The 17,191-nt window shown below is 41.8% G+C and overlaps 1 protein-coding gene across 1 annotated transcript; it reads left to right on the top strand.

Annotated features, from left to right (window-relative positions):
* Positions 1-16,843, top strand: LOC148847035 (protein EARLY FLOWERING 3-like). Its single transcript, XM_088950558.1, has 4 exons — positions 1-1,119; positions 14,774-15,822; positions 16,082-16,133; positions 16,222-16,843. Exons 1-4 carry the CDS (start codon positions 892-894, stop codon positions 16,297-16,299), a joined length of 1,407 nt encoding a protein of 468 aa, XP_088806684.1. The 5' UTR covers positions 1-891; the 3' UTR covers positions 16,300-16,843.
* Positions 16,844-17,191: the final 348 nt, after the last annotated feature.

Here is a 17,191-nt window from a genome sequence, read left to right as displayed (position 1 = left end):
GTATCGAAAACATCTTCCGATGATAGTATTAGAACCGATGATGAGATGTTTTTAATAGACGGAAATATTTTGTGAGACGTTGTGGGGCGCAGATGTGAAATCGAAAAGAGTGGGATTCGGTAACGAGGAGCTCGCGGTTCCGTTTAAGCACTTCGCACGCTTAAAGCGTACATACGTTTCAAGAACGCGTGGCGCGTCCTCACGTGCACGAACGGTGCGCGCACCAGAACTGCCCTGATAAAAGCCGGACTCCAAATATGGTCTGTATATGCAGGAGCCAGGAAGTTGAGCCCTAAACTTCTCTCCTTTCCGTTTGGAAAGCCGAAGCCCTATCGAGGCCTGAAAGCTTGTCTCCATTTTTCCAATTAACGCTTCACTTTTCCCCCACAATATTTACATACAATTTCCAAATGCACTAATATTTGGCATGCACATACGCACTTCGGTCATTGAGCCCTCATTACCCCATACAATTATACAAACTATTTCTTTCCATTTTTAGACACTACAAACCCAGCACTGTTTCCTTTCCCCATTTGTAGATGAAGATCCTCTATAGCATTCCTATTCAACCCTCTTCATTTCTCGAATCTTTCTTTCTGAACCCTCTTTTCTCTGGTTTCCTCTTTGTCTAGATATTTACCGTTTGGAAGAGATGCCTAACTCAATGGGTTCTAGTTGTTTATCTTCGTTTTTCAAAGAGAAGATAAGTTTTCTTCAGGCGGGTTGATATTGGGTTCTCCAGATAAGAGACTCGATTTTGCCATCTGGGTCTGCGAGATTTTTGGATTTAGCTTCTTAGTTTGGTACATGGGATATCATCGTCTTTTTGATCCAGAAATTTGGTCTCTTAAGTGGGTTTTGAATTGAAGGATTGGAGGTTCAAGGAAGATGAAAAGGGTGGGAGACGAAGAGAAGATCATGGGCCCCTTGTTTCCTAGGCTCCATGTCAATGATACAGAGAAAGGAGGGCTGAGGGAACCTCCGAGGAGGAGAAAGATGACCGTCTACGAACAGCTCAATATCCCTTCTCAGGGGCTCAATTCTAGTTTGGCGCCAACGTTGTCTCTTCTGCCCGACAACGCATGCACTTCGGTACCTTCGATCTCTTTGAGCCAGGTGAGTTTGGTAGTTATGTGTTGTTTATTATAGTGATGAAACTATTTATTGTCCGTCGGGTAAACTGAAGGATGTAGTGTTATGGTGTTCACTGCAGGCATAATTGCCAATTTTTTTTGTTATTTTCTTGCTCTTGGATGTCTACATTTGATTTTGAGAATAAGCCATGACTTAGATGCATTTGATCTAATCACTTCTATTAATATCCGATAATATGTAGGAATTATTTCTTAAGGCTGTGTTTGGTTGCAATGCAAATAAATTTGCACTGATGCAAAACAATGACAGTGCAAATGATTTGAGTGTAAATTCTGACTTATTTTTGTTTCAAATTTTATCTTATTTTGTTTGATTGCAGTATAAATGAAGTAAAATTAAGACATGAAGCAGAGTAAAGTAAAATCCAAAACAAAATTAAACAAGAATGTGCATTTTTTACATTCGCACTCCCATGCATTTGTACTAGTACAAATAAAACTGCACTGCAACCAAACACAGCCTAAGGGAAAAGTAATCCATCTGTTTGGTTTCAATTGGGATCACTTAGCAATCTGTTGTTGCTTCTCGGTTTTGCAATGAGGAGAGATCAGGAATGCTTCTTGGACTTTGGTGATCTGGAATCACGAAGAAGCATTAGCGACCCCGTGGGCTTATGAGGAGTGCCAAGGTGTGTGTAGATTAGTGAAAGTACATAATGAGAGGAGAGAGAGCCCCCATACCCTGGAAGGGCGCACTATTTATATAGGTTTTAAAAACCAACTGGAAATGGAACCGCAGTAGGCCTGTGGCCACCGGTTTCTGGGTCAACAGTTCAAACGGTTCAGGCAGTTTTATTAGATTTGAATATTAGGGCAAATATCCATTGCCCTTTTAGTCTTTTATTATGAGAAAAGAGAGACATATGTGGTTGTTGGCATTTGGCTAAGAAAGAAAGAAAGAAAGAAAAAAAGAAAGAAAAGAAGGAAAGAAAGAAAGAAAGAAAAGGAAGGAGTGAAGAAGGAAGAGGAGGAGGAGCATATGATGTTCACCAGCAATGACAATGGCGACGATGGCAGCAACAGAAACACAACATCAAATCTCTCTCTGATCTCAGATCTGAGATATGATTTCTCTCTCTCTCTCTCTCTCTCTCTCTAAGATGATCTCAGATCTAAGATCATTCTTGTCTTAGGCTCTCATATCTCAATCTCCTCTGCTTCCTTGTTAAACCGCGAACTACTGTTTGGGTTAAACAGGTTGACGGTTCAACTGCTCAGGTCAGTAGTTCTCTGACCAAATCAATGGTTTTTGGCCCAGGAATGGGTTAAGGGTGAAATGGAACCAGTTGCTTGGACAGTTTCCAAGCCGAACGGTTTGACCATCCGGGTCAACAATGGTCCAAAAACATTGATTTATATAGTGGGCGTCACATTCGTGGGAGCTATGGCTGCTCTAGTTGGTTCGAGATTCTTGCCTGTGACAATTGCCCTTACTCTCCACACTACATGGCTATTGTGTGGTTGTTGGCCTACCATTGACATGTAGCCGTTATTGGTAGCTCATCATGGTTAGTAGCTCGGTAAAGTTCCTATTTTACCCCCAATTTGGTGCCAAGTGGCATCTTTCAAATGATGGTTGGTTTTGGTTGTATTACATGCCCCCACCTCCAAGGACGATGTGACAATGTAACTAGCTAGTTTGAAGGAAGTACCAACTTTGTCCTCTATCCCTTTGGGTTGGTAGGTCAGTTTTGCCTCGTGTTTGGTGGTGTTAGTACATCAACTTTCCAACTCAAGTTGGTCCAATTGCTTTTCCCATCAAGTTCACTTCCCGGTAGGTCGACTTCATGCTTGGTGAGGTAGTCTTCGCGAGTTGACGAGGTGATTGTCTGGTTAGCTTGGTTGAGGGTGGCACTAGGTCATCCTCAACTCTACAAGTTAGGATGAATGCATGGCTCATTTGTGATTGGTTAGTTGGGACTGTTTGCAAGAACGGGTGTTTGTATAGCTTGGTTGCTTGAGATGGTGGGTTGGTTGTACCTACATGGAGCAATTTTTTCACCTTAAATGTCTTAAATCTTCTAAAAGGCCTCTAAGCAGGAAAGGCCGTGTAATTCGTGTTGTTTCATCTTCTAAGGCATTATTAGAGGAGCCTACTTGGTGTGTGACATGTGGCAGTACCGAAGCAAGAGAAACAAAGTGTTGTGATCTAAGTTATCCATACCCATTCGATCTTAGTTGTTGGTTGTTCTATAAAAGGGATGGCATAGAAGACTTGGTCTCCTATCATTTACTCTCTCCTTCTATGTGCACTTCAGTCTCAAATTTTCTAAGTTCTTTGATCCCTTTAGTTTAGTAGGTCCTTTCCTCCTTTTCTCTCTGTTTGGTTGTAATGTATTCCTCCTCTAAGTGCAACTCAAGGCTAAGCTTTCTCCTCGACCTTGGTAGTGTTAGTAGTAGTCCTAGTAGTTCTAAGTCGAGGTTGAGGTTTGGGATTTTGACCTCTGGGTGCTGTGAAGAGCCTATTCTAATTGGTGCTAGTGATGTTAGGTCTTCTTTGCCTTTTGACGACCTCTTAAGACTTCAAAGCTTGTATCACATCCCCAAGGAGTTTAGGCTTAGGGTGCTCAAGCCGGATGAGAGAGCTTATTCCACAAGGGAGGGAGGATTTTGTGTGTATGAGGATAGCCTCCAACTAGGACTTAGGTACTCGATTCATCCATTGATCGACAAGATTCTATCTTACTACGATCTAGCCCCAATGCAATTCATTCCAAGTTCTTATATGTTTCTCTCTCTTTTTTTTTTTGATAATTGAAGTTCTTATAGGTTTCTTATCAAGTTACTCTATGGCTTACCACGACAACATTTTATTTGAACCTTGTTCTAAGCTGTTTTTGCTTTGAAGCTCCATTTAATAAACAATGGCCGGTGGTACTTCTCTACTCGACTCTGTAGAAAGGTTCTCTTCAGAGGTTCCTTCTTTCATTTATGATTGGAAGAAGAGATTCTTCTTTGTCTCCTATGAGCAAGAATGCCCTTGCAAGACTAAGTGGGAAACCCTACCCTTGGAAGACCAATCACCGAGCCCTTCTTTCGACAAGAAAGCGGCGGTGGAAAAGCTAACATCTCTAAAGGCTTAGGTCAAGCAATATCTGATCGAGGACATGCTGGTGAGTGTGGGGTTGAGCCAAACTCGTCTAGGTAGTTGGTTCTTCTCAGTCATACTAGATAACTTTTTAACTCATCTTTGACTGGCCTCAGTTTGCATTTTTTTGGTGTAAAAGACAAGATGGTCCATATGAACATGTTGCATTTGTTACAATTCAATTAAAAAAACATGTTGATTTGTTGGTTGCCCTTACCTCAATCCTTAGCAGTAGTTTGGAAGGGTTGAAGGAGCAAGTCCGGTGCCTTAACTGTCAAAGCAACCTACGGAAGAGGTGATTGTGTCAAACGAGTAGGCCGATGTAGTTTGTGGTCACTTCATCAGGCAAGACTCAAGAGGCAACTCCGCATGTGAGACTGAAGCGAAGAGTTCTTATCCCCAATTGGCTAGTGACAGTAGATAACATAGTACAAGAGGGTTGCATTGTCGTAGAGCTGGCATGGGGAGATTGCCTTTTGGTAGACCAATTTGAGGCCTTCGAGCAAGCCACCAAGGTCTTGGAGAGCAACACTTATATCAAGGTGATGGAGGTCAATATTCTTTAGCTTTTCTGTTTGTATTGTCCCCTTAGTCAATGCACTAAGTCTTTCTCCTTGTAGGGGGTTTGTGTCGTCAATGCTTTTTGTGATAGGCTAAGGGTGGTGTCTTGCCAGTACACCAAGATGTGCAAGAAGTGCAAGACTCTATGGGCCAAGATCAAGGGTCTAAAGCCTAAAGGCGAGGCATAAGGAAGAGATCTTGATTGTTAAAGGTGAGCTGGCGTCTCTGAAGGTAGATTAATCAATGAGTTGTAGAATCTGAGGTTCGTAGGCTCGCAATTCAAGTTTATAAGGGTTAGTGAGCATCAAGAAGATTTAAATGATTACGAAATTTCGTCTTTCCTAGATGGTTTCACAATGTTTCCTAACAAGGTTGCCACAATTGTTGCGAGGTTGATCTGAGCTTGTTGGAAGAAGTTGTTGCTATGGACGTTGTCGAGGCCACTAGTGGCGAGGATGAGAACATCGAAGTCATAGATGAGGACGTGCCCCCTCAATCGACAATTGAAGAGTTCCCCTTTTTGTTTTTGTTGTACTTTGAAGTGTAACACCTCAAGTCTTCGAACTCATATTTTGTAATGTGAACAATTGAAATGGAATACTTTTTGTGCTCAGGATGACCCTTGTTTTGTTTCTTTTCTTCTTTTTGAGGTTGAGGAGTTCCAATACGAGTAGGCAAATAGATTGGCCATATGATAGGTCAATCGAGTGAGTCAACTCATTAACATTATCAAGTTGTGTGAGGTTATTGTTATTGTCAAAGTGTTGGTATATCAATATGCCCTAGGTTGGTTGGCCTTAAGTGTTGTTCCTTCATACTTAACCTTGGTTAAGGCCTTATCTTGAGCTTAGAGCTCATCGTCTATCCCAATTGGTCGTTCCAATCACCCAAGCTAAGTTGAAATGGAGTGGTCTCTTGTTTACCTAAGTGTTGGCAGGTTGCACCGTCCTTTTGAATCAACAAAGTTAAAGGGGTGGTTATGTTGGTCGTTCCCTATCCCGATGCTAGTCAGGGTTTTTGATTCGAGCATCTGACCTAAGGTGAAGAGGTGGGCATCAACGCTTTGCCTTAAGTTGGTCAGTGTTAACCACTTGTCCAACTAAGTTTGGTCGACATGTAATCAAGGTTGGTTGCATTGTCATTGGTTATTGTCACGCCTAACCCTAGTTAGGACTTTCAAGAGGTAGCCACTGATGCATGCCTCGAAAGGGCAAACCCGTGTTGGGTACTTATCCAACTGAGTTAGTTCTGTTGGTATGTAACTGAGGTCGATTGTCTACTCATTGATCTCTATCATGGCTAACCTTGGTCAAGACTTCAGTTAGATCCTTAGCTCGTCAAGTATTCACGTTGATCCATGGGGATGGACCGAGCTGAATTGAAGGTCACCTTGGCCCATCCATGTAGATGGATTGAGCTGAGTTAAAGGTCATCCTAGCTTGTACATGAAGATGGACTAGGGTAAGGATAGGTGATTGGTGTCCCCATTCCAAGCCTCAGGGCATTAAAGTTGACTTTGACCATTTGGTTGGCTAAGTTGGTGCTAATTGTTTTTAGTCTAGATCAGTTTCGGCTGATGTCCCCAATTGGGCCGAGGTGACGTGATTAATCTTCATATCCAATTGAGTTTGCATTGGCTAGCTATGGATCAGGGCCAACTTTGCCTTTGTTCCCTGCTAGGTTCTTTTTGAATAGGGGGATCAATTTATCCTTGAGGTTGATTGAGTTATCTGTGGTCGGTTTTGATTGACACTCCATGCTGAGTTATTTGTGACAAACTTTATTGGTAACTCGAAAGAAATTTACAAAGCAAACACTTGACCCAATAAGTCCATGACCCCTAATGCTAGGGCTGTTCATCAATTGGGCCGAGGTGAGGTGATTGGTTTTCGTATCCAATTGAGTTTGCATTGGCTAGCTATGCATGGACTGGGGCCAACTTTGCCTTTGTTCCCTGCTTGGTTCTTTTTGAATAGGGGGATCAGTTTATCCTTGAGGTTGATTTAGTTATTTGTGGTCGGTTTTGATTGACACCCCATGTTTAGTTATTTGTGACAACAACTTTATTGATAACTCAAAAGAAATTTACAAAGCAAGCACTTAACCCAATCAATCCATGACCCCTACTGCTAGGGCTGTTCATCAAACCGATGAAACCAACCAATCCAACCCAACTCGACCCAAGTTGGTCGGTTTTCTAGTATTTTTGGTTGGCTTCGGTTTACAATTTTACCAACCTACTAGTTTGGCTATTTAAAATTTTTAATATGGGAAAGTGGGAAAGTTCTCATATTTCCTAGTCTAAAATATTTTATATTGTAAATTTAATTTTTTAATAATACCATTGCAATTTTCTTTTTCAATTTAAATTTAATTTTTAAACTTAACTTTTAAGTTTAAATCTTTTGAACCGATTGACCAAACTGATATAACCCGAGCTGGCCGGTCGGTTTCGGGTGACCAACTCCCCAACTTGACCAAGTCAGTTTGGTTGGATAAACAGCTTGCAACCGAACGAACCGACCCAACCCGTGAACACCCCTACCTGTTGCAGATCAGTTCTGGTCATTGGGTCAGTCGGTGACAACTTCCGAGGTAGCTGCATCTAATAGACCCTTGATCTCATCCTTCAATTGGCGACAATCCTAGGTGTCATATTATTTATTTTGACTCCTTTTTTTTTCCTTTGCCTTCGTCCTCTCGGGCTAGTGGACGTATTCTTTGTCCTAGTTGTGCATCAAGATCTGGGCTTGCACGATGTTGATGGGGACGTACTTTTTGAAGCCTAGAGTCTTTGGTCTTTTGGATGAGTCTTTGGAGTGGAGCATCCTCTTCATATAACCTTCATTTGGCCTTGGGTTGTCTGTCCTTTTGTGTTTTCTACTGGTTTGAACTTCCTTTAAAATTGCACTATTCTTGGTGTCCAGCTTGGTAAGCCTTTGGTCATGATTCCTTCTTGGTGCATGCCATTCAGATTGGCTTCCCCTGACTCTGACTGGGGTAGTCTCAGTCTTGGAGTGTTTTGACTTTGGCAGCATGTCAAGTTGACAGACTTCCAAGTTCCATCCCTGTGAAACAATACATCAATAGCGAGAGTTCTCCCCCTTTGACCTGTATGGCTATGAGTAAGTCGACTACTGGTGGGTCAACCTTTTGCTGGTTGTTTCATACCTCATACCTTGGCAGTAAGGTCCTGGACTTGTTGCATGAACTCATGGAGATGTTCCTGAATTACCTGAGCTTGGTGTGGTGGTGACAATGATGAACGCCTTGAGGAAGCAGAGGCATGTTTGGATCAATTCCTTAAAGTACAAGTGTTCCTAGTGTTTGCCCTGAGTCTTTGGTCTGTTGAGTTTAATGGGTTTCTTGTTTAGTTTCCCATAGATGGTGCCAATTGTTACTGTTTGGTTTTGCAACAAGGAGTGATCGGGACGCTGCTCTGACTCTAGTGACCTGGAATCACAAAGAAGCGTTAGGGACCCCAAAGTTTGGTCTTCGGGCAGGACCTCTGACAATCAAGTCAGCATGGAGATGGAAGTAAGTGCAAGATGAAGTGCTTGGTGGGCTGATGAGGTGTGCCTAGGCATGTGAATAATAGTGAGAATAGAGAATGAAAGAGAGTCCTCATACCTTGGGAAGGTTGCACTATTTATAGAGTGGGCATTATAGTCATAGAAGTTATGGCCACTCTTGGTCGGTCTGAGATCCTTTCTTGTAATGACTGCCTTTTACTCTCTGCACTACTTGGCTTGCCATTGACGTGCAGCCATCACTAGGGCTCATTGTCGTTGGCAACTCAGTGAAATTCCTATTTTGCCCCCAGCTTGGTGCCACCTGGTATCTTCTGAGTGGTGGTCAGTTTTTGCTGTATCATTTGGCTACACCTTAAACATTATGGAGTGCATTGTTGACAAAGTTAGGAACAGTGAGTTTATGTTTGGTGTTTCCCTAATTTGCTTCTCCTTCTTTATAGTCGTTCTTTTTAAAGTAAATAAATAAAAACAGGAAATTTAGTTAGAGTACAACGGTGACCTTTGTTTCTGTTTTTTACTGTAGCTACTGTAGCTACAGTAGTCCGAACCAGTAAGGAGAAGAAGAAAGAGAAGAGAAGAAGAAGAAGATGAAAGAACTGTCGAACTTGATAGCTAAACCCTATCAATCGACCTCTTAATAGTGATTAGGCTTCTAATTAAATGTACAAGGACTAAACTGCCCCTACTTAAGTATGGGACAGAGAACCTCTAATAAGATTGCCACATAAGCTCATAACTTAACCAAGGTGAGATGACTAATCTACCCTTATTCGGCTAACTCTAACACTCCCCCTCAAGCTAGAGAATATATATCATATAATCCCAGCTTGTTACATATATAGTTCACTCTCCCTGAGCTTAAGGCTTTTGTAAACAAATCTGCCCATTGATCACCTGAGCTTACATGTTCTGTGCTTATCTCTCTGGTAAGAACCTTCTCCCTCACAAAGTGGCAATCAATCTCTATGTGCTTTGTTCTCTCATGAAAAACAGGGTTGGATGAGATATGGAGCGCAGCTTGATTGTCACAGTACAACTTCATAGGTTTATCCATGTGGAACCCGATTTCTTGTAGGAGATTTCTCAACCACACTAATTCACATGTAGTGTGTGCCATGGCTCTGTACTCGGCTTCAGCACTGCTTCTAGCCACAACCGCCTGCTTTTTACTCTTCCACGTCACAAGATTTCCTCTAAGAAATGTGCAGTAACCTATAGTAGATCTTCTATCAGATACAGAGCCCGCCCAATCTGCATCTGTGTACCTAACTACTTCAAGTTTTCCTCCTAGTTTATACAATAGCCCATGGCCTAAAGCTCCCTTCAAATATCTCACAATTCTAAGAACTGCATCCCAGTGAGATATACGAGGGTTTTGCATAAATTGGCTCACCATAATGACTGCAAAGGAGATGTCTGGTCTCGTGATAGTCAAATAGTTCAGCTTCCCCACTAGTCGTCTATACCTTCCAGGATCATCAAATATTTCCCCTGTATCACCGCTCAACTTAACATTTGATTCCATAGGAGTCTCAGCCGGTTTTGCACCTAACAATCCTGTTTCGTCCAATAGTTCGAGAACATATTTTCTTTGGCACAGGTTTACACCTTGTCTTGATCTAGCAACTTCTATACCCAAGAAATACTTCAATGTCCCAAGGTCTTTTGTTTGAAAATGATTTTGCAGAAAGACCTTGAGTTTGTCGATCCCCAATTTGTCACTGCCAGTTATGACAATATCATCCACATAGACCACTAATAAAATCTTTCCAGCTTCTGAGTCATAGCTGAACACTGAGTGATCAACCTGGCATTGTTTCATTCCAAAATTCTTCACCACTTCACTAAACTTCTCGAACCAAGCACGAAGCGATTGTTTCAACCCATAAATTGCCTTTTTCAATCTGCACACCTTACCAGCCTCCCCCTGAGCAACAAACCTAGGTGGTTGCTCCATATATACCTCCTCTATAAGGTCACCATGAAGGAAGACATTTTTTATGTCAAGTTGAAATAAGGGCCAATCATACATAACTGCCAGGGAAATTAACACATGGACAGAGCTAATCTTAGCCACTGGAGAGAAGGTCTCCATATAGTCCACTCCATACAACTGTGAATACCCTTTAGCAACAAGTCTGGCTTTCAGACGCTCCACACTACCATCTGGCAAGTATTTAACAGTATACACCCATTTACAACCCACAACATGCTTACCAGGGGAAAGAGTAGTGAGCTCCCACGTGTGAGTATGTTGAAGAGCAGAGAGTTCCTCCTCCATTGTCTGCCTCCACCCAGGTGAACTAAGAGCCTCTTGGACATTGTTAGGTATGGAAATAGATGACAATAGTGAAACAAACTGGCGATGTGAGGCAGAAAGGCGAGATACTGAAACAAAATTGGAAATGGGATGGAGAGTAGAACTACGTTTACCTTTCCGTAAGGCAATGAGTAGGTAAAGTCCTGAAGGTTTAGCAACAGGAGCAACGACAGGATCTGCGGACAAGGTAGAAGCTGGAAGAGGGGCCGGTGTCGTTCGACGTGTATACACTTGTCGAATTGGTGGTCGTTCAGTAGGGATCTACACTGGATGAGATGACGAGTCAACTCCAACAGGAACACCCAGAACGGGATCACTGACCGGAAGAGGAAGAGGAAGTAAAGGTGGAGACGAAGATGCTTCAGTTCCTGAGAAGAAGGGAACAAACTCAAAAAATGTGACATTAGGACAGACATAACACTTCCGAGTAATGGGATTGTAACACTTATACCCTTTTTGAGTCTGAGAGTAGCCAAGAAAGATACACTTAATGGAGCGTGCATCCAACTTGTCTATTCCAGGACTCCGATTGTGAACAAAGCACACACAACCAAAGATACGAGGTGTTAATGGAAAGGGAGACAAGGTGGGAAACAAGATAGAGAAGGGAGACCGACCATGAATAATAAAGGAGGGCATCTGATTAATGAGGAAACACGCAGTAAGTACAACATCACTCCAAAACCGTTTAGGCGAGCTGTTTCAAGGAGATGATGGTTCTTCCATTCAGCCACCCCATTTTGTTGAGGAGTGGATGCACAAGAAGTTTGATGAATGATGCCATGCTGTTCTAAATACTGTTGAAAGGAAGTTAGAAAATATTCACGACCATTATATGAACGAAGAACTTTGATTGGAACACCAAATTGTGTACGTATTTCAGCATGGAATTTTTGAAAAATGGAAAATAATTCACTCCTTTCTTTCATTAAATAAATCCATGTCATTCTTGAACAATCATCAATAAAAGTGACAAAATACTTGTAACCATTATAAGACTCTATTTTGATCGGGCCCCAAACATCTAAATGAACCAAAGCAAAAGGACTCAACATACGACTTTCAACTCTAGGACTGAAGGAAACACGACGATGTTTACCAAACTGACACGACTCACACTGTAACACTGAAAAATGACTCAAAGACGGAACTAGTATCTTGAGTGCCTTGAGAGAAGGATGTCCCAGTCGACAATGCCACTGTAGAGGAGTGAGTGAAGTCTGAAGTGCAACTGATGATCCACCACCGTCAAGGCAATACAATCCATCAGCTTCATGCCCCCCCACCAATCTTCTTCCCCGTCTTGAGATCCTGAAAAACACAAGGAAGGGAAAAAAGTAACAAAGCAGTTAAGAGTCTTGGTTAATTTACTAACAGACATAAGATTGAATGGAAACTTAGGGACATATAGAACAAATGATAAAGAAAGAGAAGCCATGTCAACATTGCCAACACCACAGATGGGAGAGGAGGAACCATTGGAAAGGGTAACAGTTTGAGATGTGGAAGTTTCAGAGAGAGAAGAGAACACACCTGGAGTCCCGGTCATGTGATCAGAGGCTCCAGAGTCAATAATCCAAGGAGAGGTTTTAGATGACAGGCAAACTATACCTGAGTGGGCAATAGTAGCAGTAGTGTGCTGTGAAGTGGACTGAAGGAACCGCTCATACTCATCACACGGTACACTCACCATCTCCCTTCCGGAAACAGATGTAGATGTAGGAGTTAGGTCTGCCTGTTGATTATCACTGACATCAACCCCACCAGCAATAGCATGATTGGCCCATTTAGAGGGAGGGCGGCCATGAAGATCATAACAGAAATTTACGGAATGTCCTTCCCTGCCACAGTGGGTACACTTCCTTGTAGAGTTGCCTTTTTCTTTGCCACGGCCTCCCCCTGAGTCACGACCACCACCACGGCCAAATATGGAACCACCACGACCTCCTCGGGAGGCATGTCCTCCCCCTTTCGTACCACTTCCACCTCCTCTGGCTATTACAAAAGCTGATCTATCAGACTGTGTGGAATTCTCTATCTGTCCCAAAGAAATCCTGCGAAGCCGAGCAAACACTTCCTCAAGTGTAGGAAGGGTAGAGTCCCCCAATATTTGGGCTCTAACTGGTTCATACTCTGATTTCAACCCCACTAAGAACCTTGTGACATCTTGGTGTTCCCTCTGTTGTTGCTGAACCTTAACATCTGGAATGAGAGGATGATAGACATTGAGTTCATTTCTGAGGTTCTTCATACTGGCATAGTACTCTTCTAGGGTTTTATTTCCTTGTTGCAGACCAAAGTACTCCTGATAGAGCTGATATACCCTTGTAGTATTATCTTGCCCAGAATACAACTTCTTGGCATGTTCCCATATGTCCTTAGCTGTATCTAAGAACATGATGTTGGCACTTATTTTGGGTTCCATACTGTTCCATAGCCATGACATGATTTGAGCATCCTCCTGTTCCCAATCATCAAACCCTGGAGAGTCAGCCGGTGGTTTATCTTCTTTCACATGCTTCACTTTTCTCTTTGCCTTGAGAAAAGCTTCCACCGACTTGGCCCATGGAACATAGTTCTCACCATTCAGTTTAATTGAGGTCATCTGTACACCTAGGTAGTCAGAGGAAACCACCACACTAGGTTTCTGATCACTACAGTCATCTCCCATTGCTGCCATGATACTCTTTCAATGCTGCCTCTAATCTGAATTCCCAATCACCAACTAAGTGCTGCTGTCAAGAGTTGATGTTCCAGAACCTACAGCAATCCCTAAACACAATGATAGATACACACGCCTTTGTTCTTATCCACACCACTACTGATTTCACAAAAAAAAAAAACAGACTACACCGACATTAATTCAGCACTTACTAACCACATGCAAGCTCATTTACAACTAAACAAAAACTCAACTAGCTGTCACACCACTACTGCTGTCAAGAGTTTGTGCATTACAAGCACCACCACACAGCCATAGCTGTCACACACAATACAGACCTGCTTTAATGCTTTTAAAAGGGCACCACAAGACCAACAAAAACTCAACTAGTACCATTGCATTACACCTTGCACCATTCGGCTACCGTACGGTAGCAGCCCTTACACCATTTGGTCACTGTAAACACAGCCTGTTCTTGGAATTTTTCCAAGAACCAGGGCAACAACCAACCTAGTTCTCTAGGTTCTGTTCAGTCCTCTCAAGTTCTTGAAGATTTTCAACCCAGAAATACCAACAGCACACAGAAGAGAGAGAACCAACCTTCGTTTGAGAGCTTCAGCCAACCATTCACTGCTGAAGTTGTTTTCTTAGGAAAGAAGGTTCTGTGCACCAGAAAAAAAAGAGCTGTGATGTTTCAGGCCTGGGACGAATCACTTTTCTCCATTGACAGCCCAGAGAAGAAAAGGAGAGAACTGAGGCACGAACTGAAGTTGTCATGCTCTGATACCATGTTTTTACTGTAACTACTGTAGCTACTGTAGCTACAGTAGTCCGACCAGTAAGGAGAAGAAGAAAGAGAAGAGAAGAAGAAGAAGATGAAAGAACTGTCAAACTTGATAGCTAAACCCTATCAGTCGACCTCTTAATAGTGATTAGGCTTCTAATTAAATGTACAGGGACTAAACTGTCCCTACTTAAGTATGGGACAGAGAACCTCTAATAAGACTGCCACATAAGCTCATAACTTAACCAAGGTGAGATGACTAATCTACCCTTATTCGGCTAACTCTAACAGTTTCTTTAGCTCTTGGGAGCACTTATTGTTCTATCCAATGAAGTTTTAAAATACTTATTAGTGATAAAAATGTCTTAATATACTTGTGTAAAACAGGGAGCATTTCCTAAACAGTCTTGAGGAGAAAAAAGAATTCTTTATGGGTTTGTTGTTAACTTACAATTTCTTGGACGTTTTTATGTGTCTGATTTTTAATAACTGCTTCTTCTGAGGAAAGGAAGAAGTCTTTGTTGCTTATTGTGAGCATAACTGTTTCAGGAATCAGGCCCATTTAATGCGAATCGTGTTTTTTTAAATGAAATTCAATAAGCTTATTCACCTTTACAGATTGGTTTCTTTTTTGATCCCTGGTTTTATTGTGTAATTTGTGGATATAGGGTGGAGGTCATGAAAGAAGTGTCTTTTCTCCATTTTACATTCCACCTCCCACATCGACTCATTCATCTGAGAAGCTTCATCCATGTTTTGATGGAGTAAACTCGAGTGGTACCATGGCAGAGTTTGATAGGAAATCTACAACAAATACAAATAATCGACCTTCAAATGTTACTATGGGTTTGTTATCAACTAATGATCGCAATTCATGCTGCTCACATGCCTTGTCCAACTCAAGGAAACAGAAGCCTGGGGATGAGGATGATCTTAGGGCTCCTGCCTTAGTTCATTCTCGAGTTTCTCTTTGTTCTGATAAGGATCTTCCCAACACAAGCAGGGAAAGATTTTCTCCCTTCATCTCAACCTATCCAGGCCACTCTACAGTTGCAACGGATAACAGTCCACTTAAAACTGCAGTAGCTACTTGCAGTTCATCAATGCAACCTCAGAATGCTTGCGATAAAAACCAGAAACCAACCAGAACAACAGATATGAGGTCAAAACATGTAAGAAACCATTTTGAAGAGAACCTGAAAGAAACTGTGACTAGTATACACCGTGCTGAAAATTCTGCATCTGTCTCATCAATGGGAGAAAATATTGTGGAAACCTTAAAGCATGATAAGACATCTGAAAATCAAGAACTTCAAAATAGTCAGGTGGATGATTCCAGGAGGTTATGTGATGCTGATGAAGAGACGCATCAAGAAATTGGATCTACTTTGTTTCCTGAAAAATATGGAAATACTGATGCTCATTTGGTTGAGTCCATTGAAGTGGAGAAGGAAAACATTTCAAGGGAGAGAAATGAACCATGTTCTGAGGCATCACCCAGTAATAGTCACAGAAATCCTGAGAGGGATGAAAATGGTGGGAAGTACCATGAAGAGATGGTGCATGAATCATTACAGGTGGGAGATGTGGACCGAAACGGTGATGCATCCAAGTGCTCCATGGTGGATTCCGTATTGGGCATGGACATATCTCCTAATGATGTTGTAGGAGTAATAGGGATAAAGCATTTCTGGAATGCAAGGAGGACAATTGTCAAGTAAGAACTTGTTGCCCATCAGTTGCAAGACACTTTTTATAAAGATCAGCAGTATGAAAATTCAGCCATTTGAGATTTAGACTCACTGAAAATTAATATCCTACGATCCTATCTTTAAGCAGGGGATTTGATTGCATTCTGTTTCTGGTCACAATTGGTCTACTCAACTATTTAGAACAGCTTTCTCTCTCGTCCCATTGTTGTCTATAATAATTTCATGCGATAAAGTTATTGATCCTTTTGATGTTTATCCATGCAGCCAACAAAAGGTGTTTGCAGCGCAGGTATTTGAGTTGCATAGGTTGATAAAGGTTAGCTAGTCCAGGCCATTGCAGGTATTTTATTTACTCGGTTTGGGGTTAAGAAAAACGATTGAGTAAACTCTTGGTTTTCTAACAGGTTCAAAGATTGATTGCTGGATCACCACATCTAGTGGCTTTCCATTCCAATATGGAGCAGCCAAGAAAGTATCTCTAGTGAATGCTGGAATTGTAGGATGCCTCAGTGATGGGTCAATTGAGAAGAAAAAGGGATCACCATTCAGCTTTCATGGGAAAAGCCATGGGGGTAGGGTCAGGTCTTGGTAGATCTGGATTTACGCCTTCAACTGAAATGATTGAGAATGACTTATTTTCATCCCTCAGTCAACAACAACTTAAACATTTTGATAGCTTCAAATGATGATTGATAATTGCATGTTGTTTACTCTATGATGGCAATAGCCAGGCCTTTTTTTTTCGTTATATTTGTAGTTATTCCAGAAATTCAACCATACAACTCAGTCAAGAGCAAATCCTTTGAAATCTGTTCCTGGCCAAGAAATTTTCAGCAAGAGGCAGCAGTTTCATAGAACCATGAAGGCTTTCTTTCTGGTTGGCAGGTTGTGATAACTGACGATTACTTGTGTAGTTGTCAAATGAAAGAGCTTGCATTGCTTCAGGATTATGTAATTTTCTTCTTAGAAACTAGAGTGTTCGTGTTCCTTGGAGATTCAATGGAAGAGAGATTCCTTTTGCATATACATGCTGTTTGATTATTCCTGAATTTGCTCATCGGTAATAGTCAGTTTCACAGAACCATGCTTTATCCTCCACTGGATTTTAGACTACTCGAGTGACATACCTACTCTCGTTCCTCTCCCTTGGGAATGGGAATCTATTCCAACCAATTTTAATTTCTATCTAAGCCAAACAGGCAGGTAAATAGACCACTCTAATTTCAATTTTGATTTTGGCCCATTTGGTTCACGAGAATAGAGGTTTGGAATCGGAATGAACCGTTCTGATTTTAACTGTTTGATTGGGCGGAATTAGAATCCCACTGCCATCTGTCTGAACCAAACAGATTATAGGAATAGGCCATTTCCATT

Source organism: Nelumbo lutea, chromosome 6 (genome assembly GCF_056320005.1).
Source record: "Nelumbo lutea isolate HS-2025 chromosome 6, American lotus-T2T, whole genome shotgun sequence".
Classification (NCBI taxonomy): Eukaryota; Viridiplantae; Streptophyta; class Magnoliopsida; order Proteales; family Nelumbonaceae; genus Nelumbo; species Nelumbo lutea.
This window is presented reverse-complemented; position numbering and strand designations above follow the sequence as displayed.

Bases quoted from the DNA above. Each gene is read 5' to 3' on its own strand.
- LOC148847035 (XM_088950558.1), top strand. From the start codon at position 892: ATGAAAAGGGTGGGAGACGAAGAGAAGATCATGGGCCCCTTGTTTCCT. The intron at 1,120-14,773 runs GTGAGTTTGGTA...TTGTGGATATAG, and splicing joins CTTCGATCTCTTTGAGCCAG to GGTGGAGGTCATGAAAGAAG. The intron at 16,134-16,221 runs GTTAGCTAGTCC...GTTTTCTAACAG, and splicing joins AGTTGCATAGGTTGATAAAG to GTTCAAAGATTGATTGCTGG.